The sequence below is a fragment of the Saccoglossus kowalevskii genome, chromosome 2, assembly GCF_978046115.1.
Source record: "Saccoglossus kowalevskii chromosome 2, keSacKowa6.1, whole genome shotgun sequence".
Lineage (NCBI taxonomy): Eukaryota > Metazoa > Hemichordata > Enteropneusta > Harrimaniidae > Saccoglossus > Saccoglossus kowalevskii.
Window position 1 is genome coordinate 4578539 of NC_140642.1, and position 24076 is coordinate 4602614.

Below are 24076 nucleotides of genomic sequence, written 5' to 3' on the forward strand. Positions count from 1 at the left end.
ATATTGGTAGTAATTGTTGTGACATAATAAACTAGAGGGGCTGCCTCAGCTTGTCCCTTTAATATTCCGCAAAATTATCAAGGGAACAGTGTATAATCAATTGGTATACACATTAAAATAGCTGCATGCAAATTAGGGAATTTGAATTAAGGGCTGAAGCTTAATTTAGCTGTCAACTATTTCATTGCGATTAATGCTTTGTTAAATTAATCACACCTTGAATATGCAAAATTACAGATTAGCTAAAATAGCTAAAATAACATGCAAGGAAGAAACACATGTTTTACAGTAAACGTATATTCTAAGCTACAAATATGTTAATGGATGCAAATATTGTGATGCCAATTCTAGTGTATATAAGGAATCCTTCGTGTTATCACCAACTTGGCAGATTCTGGCACGTGTCTAAATACAATCCATACCTGGTTACTCTTCACTCCAAGCTTGGGTTTCATGCAGATTGGCATGGAAATTGAATCTTCTCAAGGTCCAAAAGATAGGTTACCTAAGGTGAATGAAGAATTATCGTTATGGTTATGAAGTAATCGCACAATTTTCTCACATTCAAAACTTCAGAGCTGAGCCTGATTTAATCAAACTCTCAATTAAAATGCAACCATATAGAATAGAATAGAATTCTTTATTAATACCGTAAAGATAATGTGACATTTCTTTTTTGGTTAACGAGTTAATAAAGTTTTTACATAGTTGAGCGGACATAAAACTATCCGTGAATAGTAAGACAATTTTACAATAGATAGATAGATAACAGCTTTATTACAACCGTGTAGAAAATTTTACATTTCTAATTTGGTGTTTAAATTGTAATAAAGTTAATAATGAATAACTAAAAAAGTAAGTAGGCGAAAGTTGAGTAAATAAAAAATTAAATAAGTGTGACTGAGTGTATTCTTTTGTTTGTTCATTTACTGTTACTCAAGTACACATAGAGGGCTATAATAGTATCTTTATCTTTTGATTGTAAGATATGTTTAAATTGTTTTTCTTTATCCAAATTCAGGAAATTTGCATTTACACTGTTGATAGTGTGAAACATTGTGTCTCTTTGTTTTGTGTACAATTTACAATGTATTAAATGATGTCCCTCATTTTCAACTTCATTACAATGGGAGCATAACCTGTCTTCCACTGGTGTTTTTGGTTTTGTATAATGACCTTAACGACATCATGTAAGAATATGGCATATGTTGTTTATTTATGCCGGTAATGTATTTCTTATGTTGTAACACTGTTCGATGTACTTTATGGTTTCTTTAATTAGTGAAATGTTCTTATTACTCATTATTTGTATGAATTTAGTATTGTTTGTCATATCTTGGAATCCATATATGGGAACACGTTTAAATCAAGTTCATATCAAAACTATATTAAAAGTTAATATGTGTTGTCACAACGTCGGTAAGACGTGTATGTGTGTCTGTTCGTTCAACTGATATCTCAGTGCCTAACTTAAATATAAACAACAAACATATATGTATATATTTGTGAGTCTGATTTTAACACTGAAAAACAAAAGCGCATATTCATAGTATTGCGTGAGGGCGCACACTTCTGCAGAAAAGGGTAATTCGCTTCATAGTTCGAAAATGGCGTCGCCCTGTGTTGACCCAGTCGTGGACGATAATATCAACGGGAAAGTCGAAATAATGGACGTAGATGAAGAAGACATGAAAAAGGCCGATGAATTGAAAGAAAAGGCAAATGAATATTTCAAAGGTAGTGTATACAATTACGGTCTTTACGCAGGTTTATTGTTTTTATGGGAGCATCTTTCCATTGACACTAGTAGAACCGGCATTGATGTTGTTTCTTGTCACATTGCGGTTTGACCTACTTCATGAAATCCGTGTGCTCGTGTAGTTTTTACGGACAATTTTGGTAATTTAAGCAAATGTAGACGTGCTTACAAAAATCTTAAAACATACTTGCAAGAATAATAAAGGTGCATAAAGTTTAATGTTTTACATAAATAATAATTAATGTGAACCGACTTTTATCCACTAACACTATAAATTATGATATAGTGTAATCACGACCACGCCGAGTGGTACCAGTCTATACACACACTATTTTATAGTGAATGGTGGAATACAGTGTTTTCTGTATGCTGTTTAGCTGTTCTTAATTGGGTAATAACTAAATCAGTCATGAAATATTGCCATGCTGAGTGTTTCAGGAAAGTGGATTACAAATGCGAAAGTGGATCCGGGTCATGAAATCCTTGGAGACGCCCATATAATATATATTATAATATCGCCATTGTTGCTAAGGGGAGTCGTACATCACGTGGTGCTATGCTTGCAGTCACATCAATGTCTCAAAATATTTCACACTTTCACCCGCTAAATGAACTCAAATTATTAAATAGAGATCAATATAAATATTTAATTAAATTAACTATTACCAGTAAATTAAATTAACAGAGAAGAGGTCAGCTTAAATAGTCGTTGCATCGCACAACGTGTGTAAATAATACATTGTTTGTTAATGTGAAATTTGAACACGTGCGACGACCACCACACTTTAATGTCAAGACTTACAAGCTCACTTAAAAAGCAAGTGTTATAATAATCCACCCTAGACACAATAATTAGTTCACCTCATTAGCATCTGTTGTCAAAACTCAAAATGATCACAACATCAACAGCAGCTACTGTAGAATACTTTATTTTAGCTGGAATTGATTTTCGCTGAAATGACTTTTTGTGTGTTTTGTATGGAATTTATTTTCACTGATTTTTGACAAGTTGAATATAAATTATAGTAAAAAAACTATATTTGCTGGCTTTTATTTTTTTACTGAACCTTTCCTTCAGTGAAAATAGCGAAAATTATAAGTGAAATTAAAGTATTTTACAGTATGTTACTTTCTTACCGCGATGCAAGCCATACCATCACCCATACCATGGACTTCCTGCTTATATAATACATGTAATACGGTAAGCTTTATTAAAGCCGTAAAGACAATTCTTCTTTGGTTTCTAAATAATAAAGTATATAGACCAACTATCACGCAAAACCCAATAAATAAAAAACATACTAATGCCCAATAGATTCTGGTTTCATCGACCTGTGAAACAAATTGTGTTCAAGTTAAAAGTTGAATAATAATAGTCCAGCAGGTCTGAATTTTAGTGTTTAGTTGACAAAACCAATGACCCATATATGATATTGCTAACAGGGAAGAAAACAAATTTCACAAAACTAACGGTTTATTTCCATCCTAAATATCTTGTATGTTATCTTCGGTAATAACTCACAAAACAAAGCCCCACAGCTTCAGTGGAATGTAACTTGCAGATGCAATCTGTGCTGATGATTGTCATCTAATTAAACTGTGTCAGCGGAAATTGATTTTAGATCAACAGCTCAAAATAAGCAGCGTACAACTTATTGTTTTGTTTTATTTCGGTGCATTCAAAAATACAAACAGTGTCACTATTCATAATTGCATTTTTTTTTGTCCTTTGCTTACTTCATAATGATAACGTACAAAAGAATTGTCAGTACACGCAGACTTGACTTGCGTGGCATCTGCATGCCCTCAGAACATACCCACAGATCAACACACACACATCAGTGTTATGGCTTCTGCATGCCCGCAGAACTCGTTCTCAAATACGATTTTGAGACACTCGTAAATAAATGGATATTGGGCAAATACAATTGTGTGTTATACCAGATCAAATCTGTATTTTTTTTTATTACTGTTTCTTTCGCTTTTTTCTCCATATACCACTATGTAATGTAATCTGTTGTGTGTTGTATGTTTATATCATGAAAACGAAATGAAAGAAATGTACTAAAATAAAAGAAATGTACTAAAATAAAAGACAGGATCTATTGCACATGTTTCTTTGTTGTTTGTGTAATAGTTTTTCCTAATAATAGTTCCAAGTTTTGTTTTGTAACTTTTTAAAAGTCAACTTAAATAAAAAAAATATGAAGAAAAATGTGCAAAATCAAAATGGTAACAACTAAAGTGGTTAATTTGTCAAACAGTGAAATATGAGGAGAAAATTTCCATTGTTGTTACTGTTACTTTTTCTTGCAAGTTGTAGTTCGATTTTGGTGTTTTCTCCATGTATATTTATCAAGATAGTGGTCAAATTTCAATTTTGATGTAACAAATGCAATTTTCCAAGAAATAAAACACTTGTCAGACATGCATGTAGAAATAAGTAGACAGACCTTTATACTGCTGATAGTGAGAACCAAATAGATTAGTCAATTAGATAAGTTTAGTAAACAAATACATTGTATGTTGTTTTTGTTATGAGTAAATTGCTGTATTACTGTTTTAGAGAATTGTTATACAATTCATAAGGCACATTGAGATAAATACAGTAAATGTAGTTTTATTTGAGGAATTAATATTTTATGATGACATTGTTCTTGTCCAGTTTTGGTCAGAATTGATCACACCTAAATTTAAACCAGTAATTTTTGTGCAAAATGTTTAGATATATTAGATAGATGCATTGTTTTACTTTAGGTGTTTGTACTCAATTTTCCATGAAAAGAAAAGACTGCATGGTTAAAACACAACCTAGGAAGTATATAATCTTCAAAGTTTGTTTGGGTGCGGTGGTAACAGGAGTAAAATTCTGAAGGGAGGAACCTAATGGATACAGGAAATAATACAAGAATAATCTTAATGTAAAATGCTTCCCATTGAATATTGATTTTATGTCATAGTCTTTGATCATTGAACAGAGAATCCTGCAAGTGATTTGGTGACTTATCTAACACTCCATGACAACTGTATCCACAGAACTCCTTGGTATAATGTTTCACTATTGACAAACAATTTCTGTTGCAAATATCTTTTGAATACTGTACTGTTGATATTTATTACTGAAAGTACTGAACTGAACTTTGCCAAAATTACAACATTAAGATAATACCCGTTTACACACATGAAAGTTTTAAAATAAGATGGCCCTCTAGTTTTCACCTCCTTTGTAAATACTGTGTGACACCTGTTAGACTGTCACAGTTTCTAACCAGTGACATGTGTCTCACATAATTTACTCTTTACCCACAGCCCAAGATTATCAACAAGCTGTCACATTTTATACTAAAGCCATTCAGATGAATCCTAATTTAGCGGTTTACTATGGTAATCGTAGCTTTGCCAATCTCAAGATAGAATCTTTTGGGTATGCTTTGGGAGATGCATCCAAAGCATTGGAGTTAGATAAAACATATATTAAAGTAAGTATTCAGTGTCAACAGCATTATGTTCAGATTTTGTTGAACGACATCCAGGGATGAGAATTTTCCGCGGAATTCCGCAGATTTCTAAGTCCATGTCATCACTCTGTTCATGGTGTTCAGTATTTATGGACACCATGCAATCAATGTGTTCATGGTGTTCAGTGTTTATAGATACTATGTGTTCATGGTGTTTAGTATTCATGGACACCATGTCATCAATGTGTTCATGGTGCTCAGTATTTATGGACACCATGCCATCTCTGTGTTCGTGGTGTTTAGTATGTATGGACACCATGTCATCACTGTTCATGGTGTTCAGTATTTATGGTCACCATGCGATCAATGTGTTCAGTATTTATGGAAACCATGCCATCGCTGTGTTCAGTATTTATGGACACCATGTCATCAATGTGTTGTTAGTATTCTGTATATTAAGGACACCATACCATCACTGTGTTTATGGTGTTCAGTATTTATGGACACCATGCAATCAATGTGTTCATGGTGCTCAGTATTTATGGACACCATGCCATCGCTGTGTTCATGGTGTTTAGTATGTATGGACACCATGTCATCACTCTGTTCATGGTGTTCAGTATTTATGGACACCATGCAATCAATGTGTTCATGGTGCTCAGTATTTATGGACACCATGCCATCACTGTATTCATGGTGTTCAGTATTTATGGACACCATGCAATCAATGTGTTCATGGTGTTCAGTATTTATGGACACCATGCCATCAATGTGTTCGTGGTATTTTAGTATGTATGGACACCATGTCATCACTGTTCATAGTGTTTTGTATTTATGGAAACCATGCCATCGCTGTGTTCAGTATGTATGGACAACCATGTCATCACTCTGTTCATGGTATTCAGTATTTATAGACACCATGCCATCAATGTGTTCATGGTTTTCAGTATTTATGGACACCATGCCATCACTATGTTCATGGTATCCAGTATTTATGGACACCATGCCATCACTATGTTCATGGTATCCAGTATTTATGGACACCATGCCATCATTGTATTCATGGTGTTCAGTATTTATGGACACCATGCCATCACTATGTTCATGGTATCCAGTATTTATGGACACCATGCCATCACTATGTTCATGGTTTTCAGTATTTATGGACACCATGCCATCACTATGTTCATGGTATCCAGTATTTATGGACACCATGCCATCATTGTATTCATGGTGTTCAGTATTTATGGACACCATGTCATCGCTGTGTTCGTAGTGTTTAGTATGCATGAACACCATGTCATCGCTGTGTTCGTAGTGTTTAGTATGCATGAACACCATGTCATCACTGTGTTCATGGTGTTCAGTATTTATGGACACCATGTCATCACTGTGTTCATGGTGTTTAGTATTTATGGACAACATGCCATCGCTGTGTTCGTAGTGTTTAGTATGTATGGACACCATGTCATCACTGTGTTCATGGTGTTCAGTATTTATGCACACTATGCAATCAATGTGTTCATGGTGCTCAGTATTTATGGACACCATGCCATCAATGTGTTCATGGTGCTCAGTATTTATGGACACCTTATCATCACTGTGTTCATGGTATCCAGTATTTATGGACACCATGTCATCACTGTATTCATGGTGTTCAGTATTTATGGACACCATGTCATCACTGTATTCATGGTGTTCAGTATTTGTGGACACCATGTCATCACTGTATTCATGGTGTTCAGTATTTGTGGACACCATGCCATCAATGTGTTCATGGTGTTCAGTATTTATAGACACCATGTCGTCACTGTGTTCATGGTGTTTAGTATTTATGGATACCATGCCATCACTGTGTTCATGGTATCCAGTATTTATGGACACCATGCCATCAATGTGTTCATAGTGTTCAGTATTTATGGACACCATGCCATCAATGTGTTCATGGTGTTCAGTATTTATGGACATGTCATCACTGTATTCATGGTGTTCAGTATTTATGGACACCATGCCATCAATGTGTTCATGGTGTTCAGTATTTATGGACATGTCATCACTGTATTCATGGTGTTCAGTATTTATGGACACCATGTCATCACTGTGTTCATGGTGTTCAGTATTTATGAACACCATTCATCACTATGTTCATGGTGTTCAGTATGTGTGGACACCATGTCATCACTCCGTTTATGTTGTTCAGTATTTATGGACACCATGCCATCACTGTATTCATGGTGTTCAGTATTTATGGAAACCATGCCATCGCTGTGTTCAGTATGTATGGACACCATGTCATCACTCTGTTCATGGTATTCAGTATTTATGGACACCATGTCATCACTGTGTTCATGGTATCCATTATTTATGGACACCATGCCATCACTGTGTTCATGGTATCCAGTATTTATGGACACCATGCCATCACTGTATTCATGGTGTTTAGTATGTATGGACACCATGCCATTACTGTGTCCATGGTGTTCAGTATTTATGCACACCATGCCATCACTGTGTCCATGGTGTTCAGTATTTATGCACACCATGCCATCACTGTGTTCATGGTGTTTAGTATTTATGGAAACCATGTCATCAATGTGTTCATGGTGTTTAGTATTTATGGACACCATGTCATCACTGTGTTCATGGTGTTTAGTATTTATGGATACCATGCCATCACTGTATTCATAGTGTTCAGTATTTGTGGACACCATGCCATCAATGTGTTCATGGTGTTCAGTATTTATAGACACCATGCCATCACTGTGTTCATGGTGTTTAGTATTTATGGATACCATGCCATCACTGTGTTCATGGTATCCAGTATTTATGGACACTATGCCATCAATGTGTTCATGGTGTTTAGTATGTATGGACACCATGTCATCACTGTTCATGGTGTTTTGTATTTATGGAAACCATGCCATCGCTGTGTTCAGTATTTATAGACACCATGCCATCACTGTATTCATGGTATCCAGTATTTATGGACACCATGCCATCACTGTATTCATGGTGTTCAGTATTTATGGACACCATGCCATCAATGTGTTCATGGTGTTCAGTATTTATGGACACCATGCCATCAATGTGTTCATGGTGTTCAGTATTTATGGACACCATGTCATCACTGTGTTCATGGTGTTTAGTATTTATGGACACCATGTCATCACTGTGTTCATGGTGTTTAGTCTTTATGGACACCATGTCATCACTGTGTTCATGGTGTTTAGTCTTTATGGACACCATGTCATCACTGTGTTCATGGTGTTTAGTCTTTATGGACACAATGTCATCACTGTGTTCATGGTGTTTAGTATTTATGGACACCATGTCATCACTGTGTTCATGGTATCCAGTATTTATGGACACCATGTCATCACTGTGTTCATGGTGTTTAGTCTTTATGGACACCATGTCATCACTGTGTTCATGGTGTTTAGTCTTTATGGACACCATGTCATCACTGTGTTCATGGTGTTTAGTCTTTATGGACACAATGTCATCACTGTGTTCATGGTGTTCAGTATTTATGGACACCATGTCATCACTGTGTTCATGGTGTTCAGTATTTATGGACACCATGCGATCAATGTGTTCATTGTTTTCAGTATTTATGGAAACCATGCGATCAATGTGTTCATTGTTTTCAGTATTTATGGAAACCATGCCATCGCTGTGTTCAGTATTTATGGACACCATGTCATCACTCTGTTCATGGTGTTCAGTATTTATGGACACCATGTCATCAATGTGTTCTTAGTATTCAGTATTTATAGACACCATGCCATCATAGTGTTCATAGTATCCAGTATTTATGGACATCATGCCATCACTGTATTCATGGTGTTCAGTATTTATGGACACCATGCCATCACTGTGTTTATAGTGTTCAGTATTTATGGACACCATGTCATCACTGTGTTCATGGTGTTCAGTATTTATGGACATCATGCCATCACTGTATTCATGGTGTTTAGTATTTATGGACACCATGTCATCACTGTGTTCATGGTGTTTAGTATTTATGGATACCATGCCATCACTGTGTTCATGGTATCCAGTATTTATGGACACCATGCCATCAATGTGTTCATGGTGTTCAGTATTTATGGACAACATGCCATCAATGTGTTCATGGTGTTCAGTATTTATGGACAACATGCCATCAATGTGTTCATGGTGTTCAGTATTTATGGACAACATGCCATCAATGTGTTCATGGTGTTCAGTATTTATGGACACCATGTCATGACTGTGTTCATGGTGTTCAGTATTTATGGACACCATGTCATCACTGTGTTCAATGTGTTCAGTATTTATAAACACCATGCCATCAATGTGTTCATGGTGTTCAGTATTTATGAATACCACGTCATTGCTGTGTTTATGGTGCTCAGTATTTATGGACATGTCATCACTCTGTTAATGGTGTTTAGTATTTATGGACACCTGCCATCAATGTGTTCATGGTGTTCAGTATTTATGGGTACCATGCCATCGCTGTGTTCATGGTGTTTAGTATGTATGGACACCATGTCATCACTCCGTTTATGTTCAGTATTTATGGCCATCACTGTGTTCATGGTGTTCAGTATTTATGGATACCATGCCATCACTGTGTTCATGGTGTTCAGTATGTATGGACACCATGTCATCACTCCGTTTATGTTGTTCAGTATTTATGGACACCATGCCATCACTGTATTCATGGTGTTCAGTATTTATGGATACCATTCCATCACTGTGTTCATGGTGTTCAGTATTTATGGATACCATGCCATCACTGTGTTCATGGTGTTCAGTATTTATGGATACCATGCCATCACTGTGTTCATGGTGTTCAGTATTTATGGACACCATGCCATCACTGTGTTCATGGTGTTTTGTATGTATGGATACCATGCCATCACTGTGTTCATGGTGTTTTGTATCCATGTAACAGCATGTCATCACTTCAGTATTCATAATCTGTTTGTGATTTATTGCAGGGTTATTACAGGAGAGCCACAGCCAATATGGCACTAGGAAAATTTAAACTTGCCCTCAAGGACTATGAAACAGTAAGTGTAAAACGACGTTCAGCATTATTAGTCTCAAAACAAATGTTTAGTTTGTAGCCTATGTACACAATGCAGGGTTCTCCCCAGGGCTTTGACATGCCAATATCAGATGTGCTGGTCAGCCCCGATCGTCACTGAAAATTAGTGACCACAACAGAAACGCTTTCGACCAGGACTATTGTCTGATTGTTATTATAATTACGTACCGACCAACACGCATCCTGCCAGTCGTGGATTATAATTTGTAAACAAAAGACCTATTCGCAGGATACGTTGGTGCTAGTCAAATTTGTGGAATTAGCACCTCTTTGTTTGTAGTAAATACTATCTGCGATAGATACTGTCTTTAGATTGAAAGCTAAAATTCTTTCAAAATCAATTCCACCTTGATATAACATGGTCAAAGCGGAGTTCATGATCAGTTTACGCTACTTAAAAACAACGTGTTTATTGCGTGATTTGGTAAAATACATTTGAACTGTTATCATTGCGAATCATGTAAAAACTCTTCTTTCAAGACCTATTTTACCTTTTAAATATTGCTCATCACCTCTTTCAAAAACCATCATGCAGTTTTCAATTAAAATCGATGCCAACACATTGTGCTACGACATCGCTTCACTTCCACAATGTAATTTTTATGATCACTACCATTCGGAAAACTTCGGATTCTACCAGCATTACCATGCAGTATTTTGATTGGTTAATGGCATTCTTGACCCATCAGGTCAAAGGACACATGCTAATGTTTCACAAACATCATGGCGGGTCTGTTTTTTTTTTACCAAAGTGATTGAGTGATCAAAAATAATCGCTCCCGATAAAAATAAGTTGGATTTTACTTTCATTTCATATAAAAAAGAAGTAACATTTATTGAGGAATTATTGGTATAACCGGTGTATAACATCACCAAGTAAGTTATGTCACGTTGTAACTTTGATGATCGTTTTATTTGTTCGCTCATTACTGTAAATGTAAACGTTTCAGAAGTTGATGGTACGAATAATAATAAGTTACAACAATACGCCAATTAATTACGTGGTTGAATTTTTGAAGGTGAATGTTTTTGGAGTAAATAAAATCATGAAATTCGTGAACATATTTTTGGCTTAACGTTTCGAATGCGTTTTATTCAACGTTTAATTTAACAATAATTTATTTGTGTTTGTTTTTAGTCTGCAGCATCTCTATTTCGAGAATGTTTCAAACTCTTCTAAATTGTGAAACATAATGTGTTGATTCCATTAAAAAAAATATTTGCACTGTGACTGAGCTCATTAATATTCATAATTGTAAATGAGTTCTGTTAATTAATGAAGGAAAGGTTTGTGAATGATATGCAAATTAATATGCAAATTAGTTGCAGCACTATGCATTTTTTCCAGGGAGAACCCTGCAATGTGCATAAAAATATGAATAAAATAGGGGTGAGCCCTGGCTTGGGCGCTTACCCAGACAATTATGGTACATCCATAATACATGTAATTTACATAATAATTTACTTTCCGCTTTCAGTCGATTTTTTATTTTGCCTAGAACAATACAAAACTTTGTTTCTAAACCATACTGGGGTCCTGGACACTAACAGCTTTTCAAAATACAAAAACATCAGATCACAGCCAATTAGCATTTGAACATGTCAAAATTATTATTGAAAGGCAAGTTGGCAGATAGACACATGTAATTATACATACACTATCATAACACACAAACATAAAAATACCAAATAGAGATGTAAAGTATATTTCATATGTGGAAATATGTTGTTTCATTTCACTATCCATGCTCTTCGCTAAAAAATAAAATAATAAATCATAAAAGTGCTGAAAATCCAGTATACAAGTCCCACTATAGATACAAACCTTGGTACACATAAAATATCCCATTCCAGATAAATAAAAGTCAATAGATCATATTGTGTGCACATGATTCAGTTGTTACGAAATATGAAAAATGGTTACGCATTGAGACCACATTAAAAATAAATACAGAAATCACATTATGTCATAGTTCATAGTTGGCTTTGCTGTTCAAGCTTCATTGAATATTTTGCATGTGGACAACCCGGTTTTTCAGAATTGTTGCTCCACAGGACAATCGGGTAATTTATTAAATTTTGACTGTTAATTATAAACTGCTATAAACATGATGGAACTTCAGATATGACTTCTCCAATCCTTAAATCTAAAAAAGACATGAATCAATGTGACACAAAAGATTGAGTGATACTTCCACATTTACGTTTCTGGAAATAAATTGCAAAATTCTGTGGTATAAAAAAGTTTATGAAAAGTTTATGAAAACAGCAAAGCTAGTAGGATATTGGGCGAAATGAGTACTGTTGTATGTGGTATTGATGTTGTCGTCACACTGATTGAAACTCAGTGTTAAAGCAGATTAAATAATTTATTTGTACAGACAAAACCAATTTCAATGCTGTATGAATTTTAATTGTAGCAAAGCCTGTTTTTTGTTTATGTGGAGCTGAAATGAAAAGTGAAAAAAAGAGAAAGATTGTAATGTATGCATTCATTCATTGTACAATATACATATTTTTGGCACATGTTTGATATGTGATAAATTTCCACTCTGCAGGTGATGAAAGCGAGGCCCAATGATAAAGATGCCAAAGCTAAATACACAGAATGTAGCAAGATTGTTAAAAGACGAGCATTTGAAAAAGCAATATCAATGGACGATGTCCAGAAATCAGTGATAGACACACTAGATGTTGAAAATATGAGTAAGTTTGTAATTTGCATGTTTCTAAAAATTACATTTAATACCTGAAAGTGGTGAATAATGCTACATTTTGTTTTTTGGCCAATTATTAGCTTGTTACATGTAGTAATAAACTTCAAAAACAAAGGCAGTAGTGTGAAAATATTCATGTTACAAATAGAAATATGTTACTGTAACATTCACTTTATATAAAGTAATTGCCATTTTTGTTGATGACAACATGTTTTTAAATTACCATTAGTCTTTTTGATGGCAAAAGTGGTAATTTTATGTAGACTATTTGACATTTTCATAGCATTTGCTCTGTGTATTTTAGCTCCACTGTCGTCGAAGTCAAGCAAAGCTTATTAGTCCCCGTTCGGACATAGTCCGAAAACGGGGACTTGCGGTTTGCCCTTTGTGCATCCGTGCGTCCGTGATCACCTGTATCTCGAACATGCATGGACCCGATTAAGTTCAAATTTCACTCATACATCACACATTATATGGGACATATGCACATGCATTTTTTTTTTTTCATGAACCGATTAACGTTAGCCGAATAGCGGCCATTTTAAGGCCGAAAATGCATCAAAATCGCGCATTTTCACCATTCCGGACCCGGATCTCAGTTATGCATGGACAGATTTTGTTCAAATTTGGTACATACATTAAACATAATGGGACCTTGAAGCACGTCATTTTTTTTTTGGATCGGGTTTGAATGGCCGACTGGCGGCCATTTTGTTTTAAAGAATTCAGTTCTGGATCTGTATCTGAGACATGCCTGGATTGATCGAGTTCAAACTTCACACACACAAGGTACATCATGTCACAAATATGTATGTGCATTTGTTTCATGAATAATGACCATTTTAAGGCCGAAAATGCATCAAAATCGCGTATTTTCACAATTCCAGAACCGGATCTCAGTCATGCATGGATGGATGGATGGATTTTGTTCAGATTAAGTACAATGTGTTGTACATATGCAGGTGCATTTCGGATCAGACCACTGAGATTTCGGTCATGATCTGCTTTGAATGTATATGTCACTCAAAAATGAACGGAACGGCGACGTGTCATTGACAATGACTTGTGTAGTATTACTGATTCTCTGTCGTCGCCGTCGTCAACTTTACATTTTTGACTTCTGCTTAAAAACCACAAACTGTATAGCTGTGAAACTTTCTAGGAAGGTACCTTGAGTGGACCTCTCTCAGATTTGTTCATTTCGTGATGATATCTTTAATTCTCTAATTTTCATGAATATTATTGTCATTTTTGGTAAAAAGTGATATTTTCGACTTCTTGTTAAAAACCGCAAGTCTAATTGCTTCGATATTATTATTTTTTTTTTTTTTTTAATTTTTACCGATCACTGGTACCGTAGTGGTTGTTGCATCAGACTCATGATCGGTAGACCCAAGTTCAAATCCTACTTAGGCTGAACATCAGAAGGCCAATTCCACTGGCTGAGATTCATTCACTAACGAATGCGACTTTGGGGGAACCTTGGTTAAGGTCCGCAGGTGCTTGTGTTTGACCGAGCCTGGTTGACGCCAGAATAGCGCATTAAAAAAATGACATTTGACAGAGATGTCCACACAGCCCTGTCATGTAGTCCTAAACATAAAATATGCACTACCGTATGTGTCAGCACTAGCACTTGCAATTTGCACATACAAAAAAAAATGTCAGGAGAGACAACTGTGACACTCAATGTCATGAACTGTCGCCTGGCACAAAAATTTAAAATTGCTTTGATATTATATATACTACATACTAGTAGGTACCGGTACTACAGGTAGACCTCTCTCGGATTTGTTCATTTTGTGATGATTTTGTTCTTCAATTATCTAATTTTGATTAGTTTATTTTTTAATTTTTGTTGAAAACAGCAAGTCCAATTGCTTTAATATTATACATATTGTTCATTTTCTGATGATATCTTCAGTTCTTTAATTGAAATGTGCATTGATAACAGCAGAGTTATCTCAGCCGACAGGCTGCTAGTTTAGTAGTTTTTTAGAGGTCCTGAGATTTAGATTTTATTACTAAAAAAATGAAGCAACAATGTAAAGTAATGCTATGCTATCTACATGTTGTGTTGTGTTGGACATTCTGTGTACAACAAAGTCATTGATTATTTGCATTATATTATATATTTGCAGTTGTAGAAAATGATTATAATGGACCTAAGATTGAAAATGGTGTTGTCACGCTTGAGTTTATGAAGGAATTGATGATCACTTTTAAAAAACAAAAGAAATTACATCGAAAATATGCATACTCAGTGAGTATTCTATTAAAAGCTGCTGTGAATTAAAATTGAGTATTAACTGGTCATGAAAATGGTGTGGATTATGCTACTATTATGCTAATCTATGCCACTCAACCACAACTGATTTGAGCTAATTTTTATAGTATCTGATTGGTTTGTTTGGTTTGGTGGGCATATTGTAGTGACAATGCATGTAGTTGTGTGACAGGTAGCTGATTCATCACTTCCACAGTTGGTGATGGGGCGTGGCGGTGGATTTTCAATGATTGAAAACTCAAGGGTTTGATTAGGAAGAGGTCAAAAACAGTGTTTTTTTGTTTCAATGTAACAGCATAAAAACATACCTACTCACTTGTTTGTCGAGTGGCATATAGCGATGGGATGCTGCGTAGATTCTAGGCATTAGTAGAGTGGCATATACATGTAGCAATGGAATGCTGCGAAGATTCTCGGCATTAGTAGAGTGGCATATAGTAATGGAATCTTGCATAGATTCTAGGCATTAGTAGAGTGGCATATAGCAATGGACTGCTGCGTAGATTCTAGGCATTAGTAGAGTGGCATATAGCAATTGAATCCTGCGTAGATTCTAGGCATTAGTAGAGTGGCATATAGCAATGGACTGCTGCGTAGATTCTAGGCATTAGTAGAGTGGCATATAGCAATGGAATGCTGCATATATTCTAGGCATTAGTAGAGTGGCATCAGTGTTCTCCCCAAAGCGTTTTAGCGTAGCGGGGCCGCTACTCCATTATTTATGCCGCTACTCTGAGAGATTGCCCGCTACTCTGTGGCATTTCCTGTTACTCTTTCTTTTAGCTTGTTAATACACGTGCGAATCTGTTAGTCAGCGTCATCAGCGTCCGGTACTGTGAGCCAAATCAGGTGTGAATGGAAACATGTCAGTGATTACGCAAAGACAATGGACTAATACAGCTTCGTACTTCGACAATAAACACTTTCGCCCTATTTAATTGGGGGTAATAGCGAGTATTTTCTCAGTAGCATATTTGGCTGGAAGAAGCAACAATGTCAAACAGCAGAAATATTACGTTGTGGGCCCGCGTAGAACGCCCTGCTGGGCCCCTGGTTGCGAGCGATAAACCCACCAGCAACGCGGTCACCGGTACCCCTGTCGGCAGTGGTACTAAACGTGTCCAAGATGATGTTACAACGAAAAGTGCAAAAAAATAAACTCTAGATTTGATGCACAATGGACAACAAAATATACGTGGCTGAGAGAAACATCCGATGGCAAAGGTAAAAAAAGTATTTATTTGTAGCGTTTTACTTGGAAGCGAGTTTTGACCTAGTTTAGTAAATTTTTGTATGGCTTCATTTTTTGCCGATCGTCGAAACATTTTTTTGGAAACGACCTTCTTTCTGGAAGTTCAAAAATTGTTGGCTACGATTTATCAAAGTAACTAATACTAGTATTGTGTTTTGAAATAGTTGGGTAAAGTTTATCGTGGCAATTTTTAAGTTTAGCGACTTTTCAAAATGGCGGCAATTTGTTTATTTTCGTGTTGATCGTGACGATATTTTTTAAATACAAGTATTGATTCGCTCCTATTTCTTATCTTTTAGGAATGCTGTGACACATATGTGGAAAATTCAACTTAAAAACATCCAGAAATAGTTCTTTGGTATGGAATTCTATGCCATGTATAACTATTACGAAATATGCTATCGATAAACACGCACACTCGGAGATGCACAAGAAGGCCATGTCATTTAATAGAAGTGGGAAGCAAAGAAAATCACGGCGTTCTCAAAAGCTGCAGATCACTGGGCTTCCATGAAAGTCCGAAGAATCAACATTACATAGAAATCACACAGCAGCAGATTCATTTAATCTTCTACATAAATTTGTTAAAAAATAAAGACACATTTTCATCCATGCAAGCCTGTCATTATTGTTTTCTTTATCTTCAGACAAATGCTAATGATATGTAAATTATATGCAAATTAGCCGCCACTCTGATACATTTTTCTGGGGAGAACACTGGGCATATAGCAATGGGATGCTGCAAAGATTCTAGGCATTAGTAGAGTGGCATATAGTGATGGAATCCTGCATAGATTCTAGGCATTAGTAGAGTGGCATATAGCAATGGACTGCTGCGTAGATTCTAGGCATTAGTAGTAGAGTGGCATATAGCAATGGAATGCTGTGTAGATTCTAGGCATTAGTAGAGTGGCATATAGTGATGGAATCCTGCATAGATTCTAGGCATTAGTAGAGTGGCATATAGCAATGGACTGCTGCGTAGATTCTAGGCATTAGTAGTAGAGTGGCATATAGCAATGGAATGCTGTGTAGATTCTAGGCATTAGTAGAGTGGCATATAGTGATGGAATCCTGCATAGATTCTAGGCATTAGTAAAGTGGCATATAGCAATGGAATGCTGCATATATTCTAGGCATTAGTAGAGTGGCATATAGAAATGGAATCCTGTGTAGATTCTAGGCATTAGTAGAGTGGCATATAGCAATGGAATGTTGCGTAGATTCTAGGTAGATTCTAAATGCATCAAAATCACACATTTTACTATTTTGAAACTGGATCTCGGTCATGCATGGACAGATTGTGTTAATCTTAATGTACTCTATAGGGTTCAAAATGGCCAACTGATGGCCATTTTGTTTTAAAGAATGCAGTTCCTGGTCAATATATTCAAATTGCCTGGACCAATCACACATGTATAAGACATCACAACAGAAAAATGTACATGCATTTTTGTCACCATCAAATGAAAAATGGCTGACCGGCGATCGTCTTGTTTAAACAAATGCCATTCCACAGAGTCATATCTCATTCATGCCTGGAACAATCAAGTTTAAACTTCACAAATACATCATATCTCATGTCTATTATACAAATAGGGACTATATCATTGACAATGACTTGTTTCTTTTAAATTAATATATAAGTACACATTGAATGTTCATTAATGAAGTACATGTATAGAAGAAATATTAATTTTCGTTTTCTTTTCACAGATTTTAGTGCAGATTAAAAAATTGTTTGTAGAAGCTCCATCGTTAACTGATATCACGGTACCAAAGGATGGCAAATTTACAATATGTGGTGATATACATGGTCAATATTATGATCTTCTTAATATATTTGAACTTAATGGTCTACCATCTTTGGACAATCCTTATGTATCCTTTGTATTAGTTGTTAATGTTTTCTCCTAGCCCTGATTATATGTTCTTAGTAAACATTACTGAATAGCAATGTTGTTTAGCAGAAATGTTTAGGTTTGTGTTCTGAAATGTAACAAGCAGTACTAGTGTTTAGGTATGTGTTCTGAAATTTAACCAGTAGTACTAGTGTTTAGGTTTGTGTTCTGAAATTTAACCAGTAGTACTAGTGTTTAGGTTTGTGTTCAGAAATTTAACCAGTAGTACTAGTGTTTAGGTTTGTGTTCTGAAATGTAATAAGCAGTACTAGTGTTTAGGTTTGTGTTCTGAAATGTAACTAGCAGTACTAGTGTTTAGGTTTGTGTTCTGAAATGTAACTAGCAGTACTAGTGTTTAGGTTTGTGTTCTGAAATGTAACAAGCAGTACTAGTGTTTAGGTTTGTGTTCTGAAATGTAATAAGCAGTACTAATGTTTAGGTTTGTGTTCTGAAATGTAACAAGCAGTACTAGTGTTTAGGTTTGTGTTCTGAAATGTAACTAGCAGTACTAGTGTTTAGGTTTGTGTTCTGAAATGTAACTAGCAGTACTAGTGTTTAGGTTTGTGTTCTGAAATGTAACTAGCAGTACTAGTGTTTAGGTTTGTGTTCTGAAATTTAACTAGCAGTACTAGTGTTTAGGTTTGTGTTCTGAAATTTAACCAGTAGTACTAGTGTTTAGGTTTGTATTCTGAAATGTAACCAGCAGTACTAGTGTTTAGGTTTGTGTTCTAAAATTTAACCAGCAGTACTAGTGTTTAGGTTTGTGTTCTGAAATTTAACCAGTAGTACTAGTGTTTAGGTTTGTATTCTGAAATGTAACTAGCAGTACTAGTGTTTAGGTTTGTGTTCTAAAATTTAACCAGCAGTACTAGTGTTTAGGTTTGTGTTCTGAAATTTAACCAGTAGTACTAGTGTTTAGGTTTGTGTTCTGAAATGTAACAAGCAGTACTAGTGTTTAGGTTTGTGTTCTGAAATGTAACTAGCAGTACTAGTGTTTAGGTTTGTGTTCTGAAATTTAACCAGTAGTACTAGTGTTTAGGTTTGTGTTCTGAAATTTAACCAGTAGTACTAGTGTTTAGGTTTGTGTTCTGAAATTTAACCAGTAGTACTAGTGTTTAGGTTTGTGTTCTGAAATTTAACCAGTAGTACTAGTGGTTAGGTTTGTGTTCTGAATCTTAACCACCAGTAGTACTAGTGGTTAGGTTTGTGTTCTGAAACTTAACCAATAGTACTAGTGTTTAGGTTTGTGTTCTGAAATGTAATCAGTAGTACTTGTGTTTAGGTTTTTGTTCTAAAATTTAACCAGTAGTACTAGTGTTTAGGTTTGTGTTCTGAAATGTAACCAGTAGTACTAGTGTTTAGGTTTGTGTTCTGAAATGTAACCAGTAGTACTAGTGTTTAGGTTTGTGTTCTGAAATTTAACCAGTAGTACTAGTGTTTAGGTTTGTGTTCTGAAATTTAACCAGTAGTACTTGTGTTTAGGTTTGTGTTCTGAAATTTAACCAGTAGTACTAGTGTTTAGGTTTGTATTCTGAAACTTAACCAGTCGTACTAGTGTTTAGGTTTGTGTTCTGAAATTTAACCAGTAGTACTAGTGTTTAGATTTGTGTTCTGAAATTTAACCAGTAGTACTAGTGTTTAGGTTTGTGCTCTGATGGTTGTGTAATGCATGTATGTTCTGAAATGCCACTGCAGTCAACTACTGGTGTGTTTATCCATATTCATTGTTCTTAACAGCACTGTACTTTAGTTATTCAACGGTGACTTTGTGGACAGGGGCTCTTTTTCAGTAGAATGTATACTTACATTGTTTGGATTTAAACTTCTATATCCAGAGCACTTTCACATGTCCAGAGGTAAGTACAAACATGTATCATCGATAACAGTAGCCAGAGCTTAGACATCTAAATTAACCACTTTTAATTAACTCTGTGTTCTTTAAAAAAAGTAGTAGATAGTAACTTGTAAACTATTTAAAGTACAGTTGCTGTCACACATGCATGCGCCTGATTTGTGTTGATAAACTCATTGATTTTTTACAATGGATGAAATTGGATGCACAAAGTAGCCATGGCGGTGAGGTGTTTCTGTAAATATATGCATTACATTGTAATCAATATAAGGTTATTACCTCAAAGTATGCACGAACACAGTACAGCTGAAGTATCCACCAACACGCATATTATTATACGTTTTTCCTTATACGTGTATCTTTGATACACCATGGGAATGCCGAAATACAAAAAGTTTAGAACAGAATCTTTGTGTGGAGTCTGGTCAAACCCCGTTGGCAGCCATGTTTGTTTTTATTATTAGAGGACGCTTATGCGTGTAATCATTCCATATTCGGTAGGATGAAAATACCCTGTAAAATACTACAAATTTACGGCATGCTGTAACTTATGGTGACAGATGTATAATAATGTTTAATATCAAATAGGTTTCCATAGCAATTATAGAGTATACAGTACAGGTTTATAAAGTTAATTTTCGCTGTTTTTATCAGGAAATCATGAGAGTGAGACAATGAATCAAATGTACGGTTTCTTTGGTGAAGTTAAAGCAAAATATACATCCCAGATGGCAGATCTTTTTACAGAAGTTTATAACTGGTTACCTTTAGCACACTGTATCAATAATAGGATACTGGTGAGTATTGCCACCAAATCATTCTCACACATATGTTAAATTGGTTGTGATTATCAATAATGTCTGCCTGTGATGCGTTAAGGTCTTGTAAGTTACAAAATATTATGTAGTCTACCAAGTTATTGTGTGCTTGGTTACTGACTGTCATAGGCAGTGTTTCTACCAACAAAATATTATGTAGTCTACCAAGTTATTGTGTGCTTGGTTATTAACTGTCATAGGCAGTGTTTCTACCAACAAAATATTACGTAGTCTACCAAGTTATCGTGTGCTTGGTTACTGACTGTCATAGGCAGTGTTTCTACCAACAAAATATTATGTAGTCTACCAAGTTATTGTGTGCTTGGTTACTGACTGTCATAGGCAGTGTTTCTACCAACAAAATATTATGTAGTCTACCAAGTTATCGTGTGCTTGGTTACTGACTGTCATAGGCAGTGTTTCTACCAACAAAATATTATGTAGTCTACCAAGTTATTGTGTGCTTGGTTATTAACTGTCATAGGCAGTGTTTCTACCAACAAAATATTACGTAGTCTACCAAGTTATCGTGTGCTTGGTTACTGACTGTCATAGGCAGTGTTTCTACCAACAAAATATTATGTAGTCTACCAAGTAATTGTGTGCTTGGTTACTGACTGTCATAGGCAGTGTTTCTACCAACAAAATATTATGTAGTCTACCAAGTAATTGTGTGCTTGGTTACTGACTGTCATAGGCAGTGTTTCTACCAACAAAATATTATGTAGTCTACCAAGTAATTGTGTGCTTGGTTACTGACTGTCATAGGCAGTGTTTCTACCAAGTAATCGTGTGCTTGGTTATTGACTGTCATAGGCAGTGTTTCTACCAACAAAATATTATGTAGTCTACCAAGTTATCGTGTGCTTGGTTATTGACTGTCATAAGCAGTGTTTCTACCAACAAAATATTATGTAGTCTACCAAGTAATCGTGTGCTTGGTTACTGACTGTCATAGGCAGTGTTTCTACCAACAAAATATTATGTAGTCTACCAAGTTATCGTGTGCTTGGTTATTGACTGTCATAGGCAGTGTTTCTACCAACAAAATATTATGTAGTCTACCAAGTAATCGTGTGCTTGGTTACTAACTGTCAAACGCAGTGTTTCTACCAACAAAATATTATGTAGTCTACCAAGTTATCGTGTGCTTGGTTACTGACTGTCAAAGGCAGTGTTTCTACCAACAAAATATTATGTAGTCTACCAAGTTATCGTGTGCTTGGTTACTGACTGTCAAAGGCCATGTTTCTACCAGCTGCCACTAGAGGGAGCTGTATCATGCCCATAACTGTAATTTGACATTTATAATCTTTCCACATGCATGAATAAAGCCAAACCAAAAACTATTTTTCATTGTTTACAAAATACAAATGTGTGTAGGCAAATTTATGCACTCTCAAACAGTGTGGTAGTTTGTGACCAGAACAAGGCTTTGAATTGTAATGTGCAATTTTGAGTAACACCAACTGTGTTTGTGTTGTACTGCCTTAGTGAAGTTTCACTGTCATCTCTTACATGTAATTATGTCAGCCAGGATTTGTTTTGCACTAGTATAGGAGATACAATTACATTTTTGCTTCCATTTTTAACATTAACATCAGTAGATTTTGACTACTGGTAATTACATGTACTGTTAATTCAAAAGTATTGTTATGTTTATTCTGTTAACACCTCCAGGTATAGTGCCAAGTACTTCCTAAATAAATGAAAAATCACTTCACACTATCTCAAAATATTTTCTACTACTGTATCTCTTCAATGAGATTGGTACTTTGGTTCTGGCAAAGATTGAGGCACATAGTTGTATAAACATTGTCTGATATTTCAGATAATGCATGGTGGTCTGTTTAGCCGCGATGATGTCACATTGGATGATATAAGAAAAATAGAAAGGAATAGACAACCACCAGAATCAGGTGATTATGACAATTTATTCTTACTAAATGATGCACTGTGTACAGGATATGGACAACTAAGTTTGGATAACACTAGTAGTCAGTTTTGCCAATTTAATGTCCTGAATTCCATGATTTAGGTCAACACTTTTAATTGTATTATTATGAATTGCAATTATCATAATTTTCTGTATTAGTAGCACATTCACTTGCATAAATGATAAAGGTATGTCTGAAGTCAAAATAAATCATGTTTTAATTTACTGGTTACAGTAAATGCAATTTTTGGTAAAATAATGTAGTTTCGACTTCTTTTTGAAAAATACCAGCCCAATTGCTCTGATACTTGATATGTAGGTACCTACATTTCTGTAAACCTAGAAATATATAATGATTGCAACAACCATAAATATGGCTATGGTTGTGATATGGCATATACTAACTTTTAGATATCCGAGGTATGTATGGGGGTCTAAAAACTAACTCTGCGGCGCGATTGTGCGACTCGCCGAATGTCGATTATTGCACTCTGCGAAAGGATCACAGTGTCACTCTGCGAAGATCACGATTCCTATTGGTTGGTGAGTCGAACAGCGTGAATCCCAATGGTCGGTCGATGTAAGGGTACACAGCATGTCTTATAGAAATGTTCAGTTTTAAATGGTTATTTCGCCGACTGCTCGCGAACTATGGTAAACTAGTATTTACCGACGACATGCCGCACGGTTCAGTAATCAGCAAGTATTTAACATTGATTTATTAACATATATAACATCCCCCGGAGGGGATGAGAGGGGTTACAAAACACATGCACGTTGGTGTTGGCTGCCTTATTACAGTGTAACATCAGGGAGCTGGTAACATTAACGCCATCTTGAAGTTGTAAGGCTTCGTTCGCAACTATGCTCATTAGCATAGGCGGCAGCTTTAAAGCGAGTAGAGCGCGAAGTACGTTTCATCAGGTTCACCAGTTTTCACCTTTTTTTGTCATTAGCAAGTATAATTTATTATGACTATATTCATCACTTTGAATTCT

The 24076-nt window shown here is 35.6% G+C and overlaps 1 protein-coding gene across 1 annotated transcript in view; it reads left to right on the top strand.

Annotated features, from left to right (window-relative positions):
• The first annotated feature begins 1559 nt into the window (after positions 1-1559).
• The window catches only part of LOC146748059 (serine/threonine-protein phosphatase 5-like), a 28580-nt gene continuing 6063 nt past the window's right edge, over positions 1560-24076 (top strand). The window contains exons 1-9 of the mRNA XM_085508089.1: positions 1560-1737; positions 5069-5238; positions 10206-10277; positions 12874-13021; positions 15174-15295; positions 18288-18452; positions 20223-20328; positions 20979-21121; positions 22974-23061. Coding sequence (XP_085364215.1) covers positions 1608-1737; positions 5069-5238; positions 10206-10277; positions 12874-13021; positions 15174-15295; positions 18288-18452; positions 20223-20328; positions 20979-21121; positions 22974-23061 — 1144 coding nt within the window. The 5' untranslated portion in view covers positions 1560-1607. The remainder of the gene's footprint in view (positions 1738-5068; positions 5239-10205; positions 10278-12873; positions 13022-15173; positions 15296-18287; positions 18453-20222; positions 20329-20978; positions 21122-22973; positions 23062-24076) is intronic.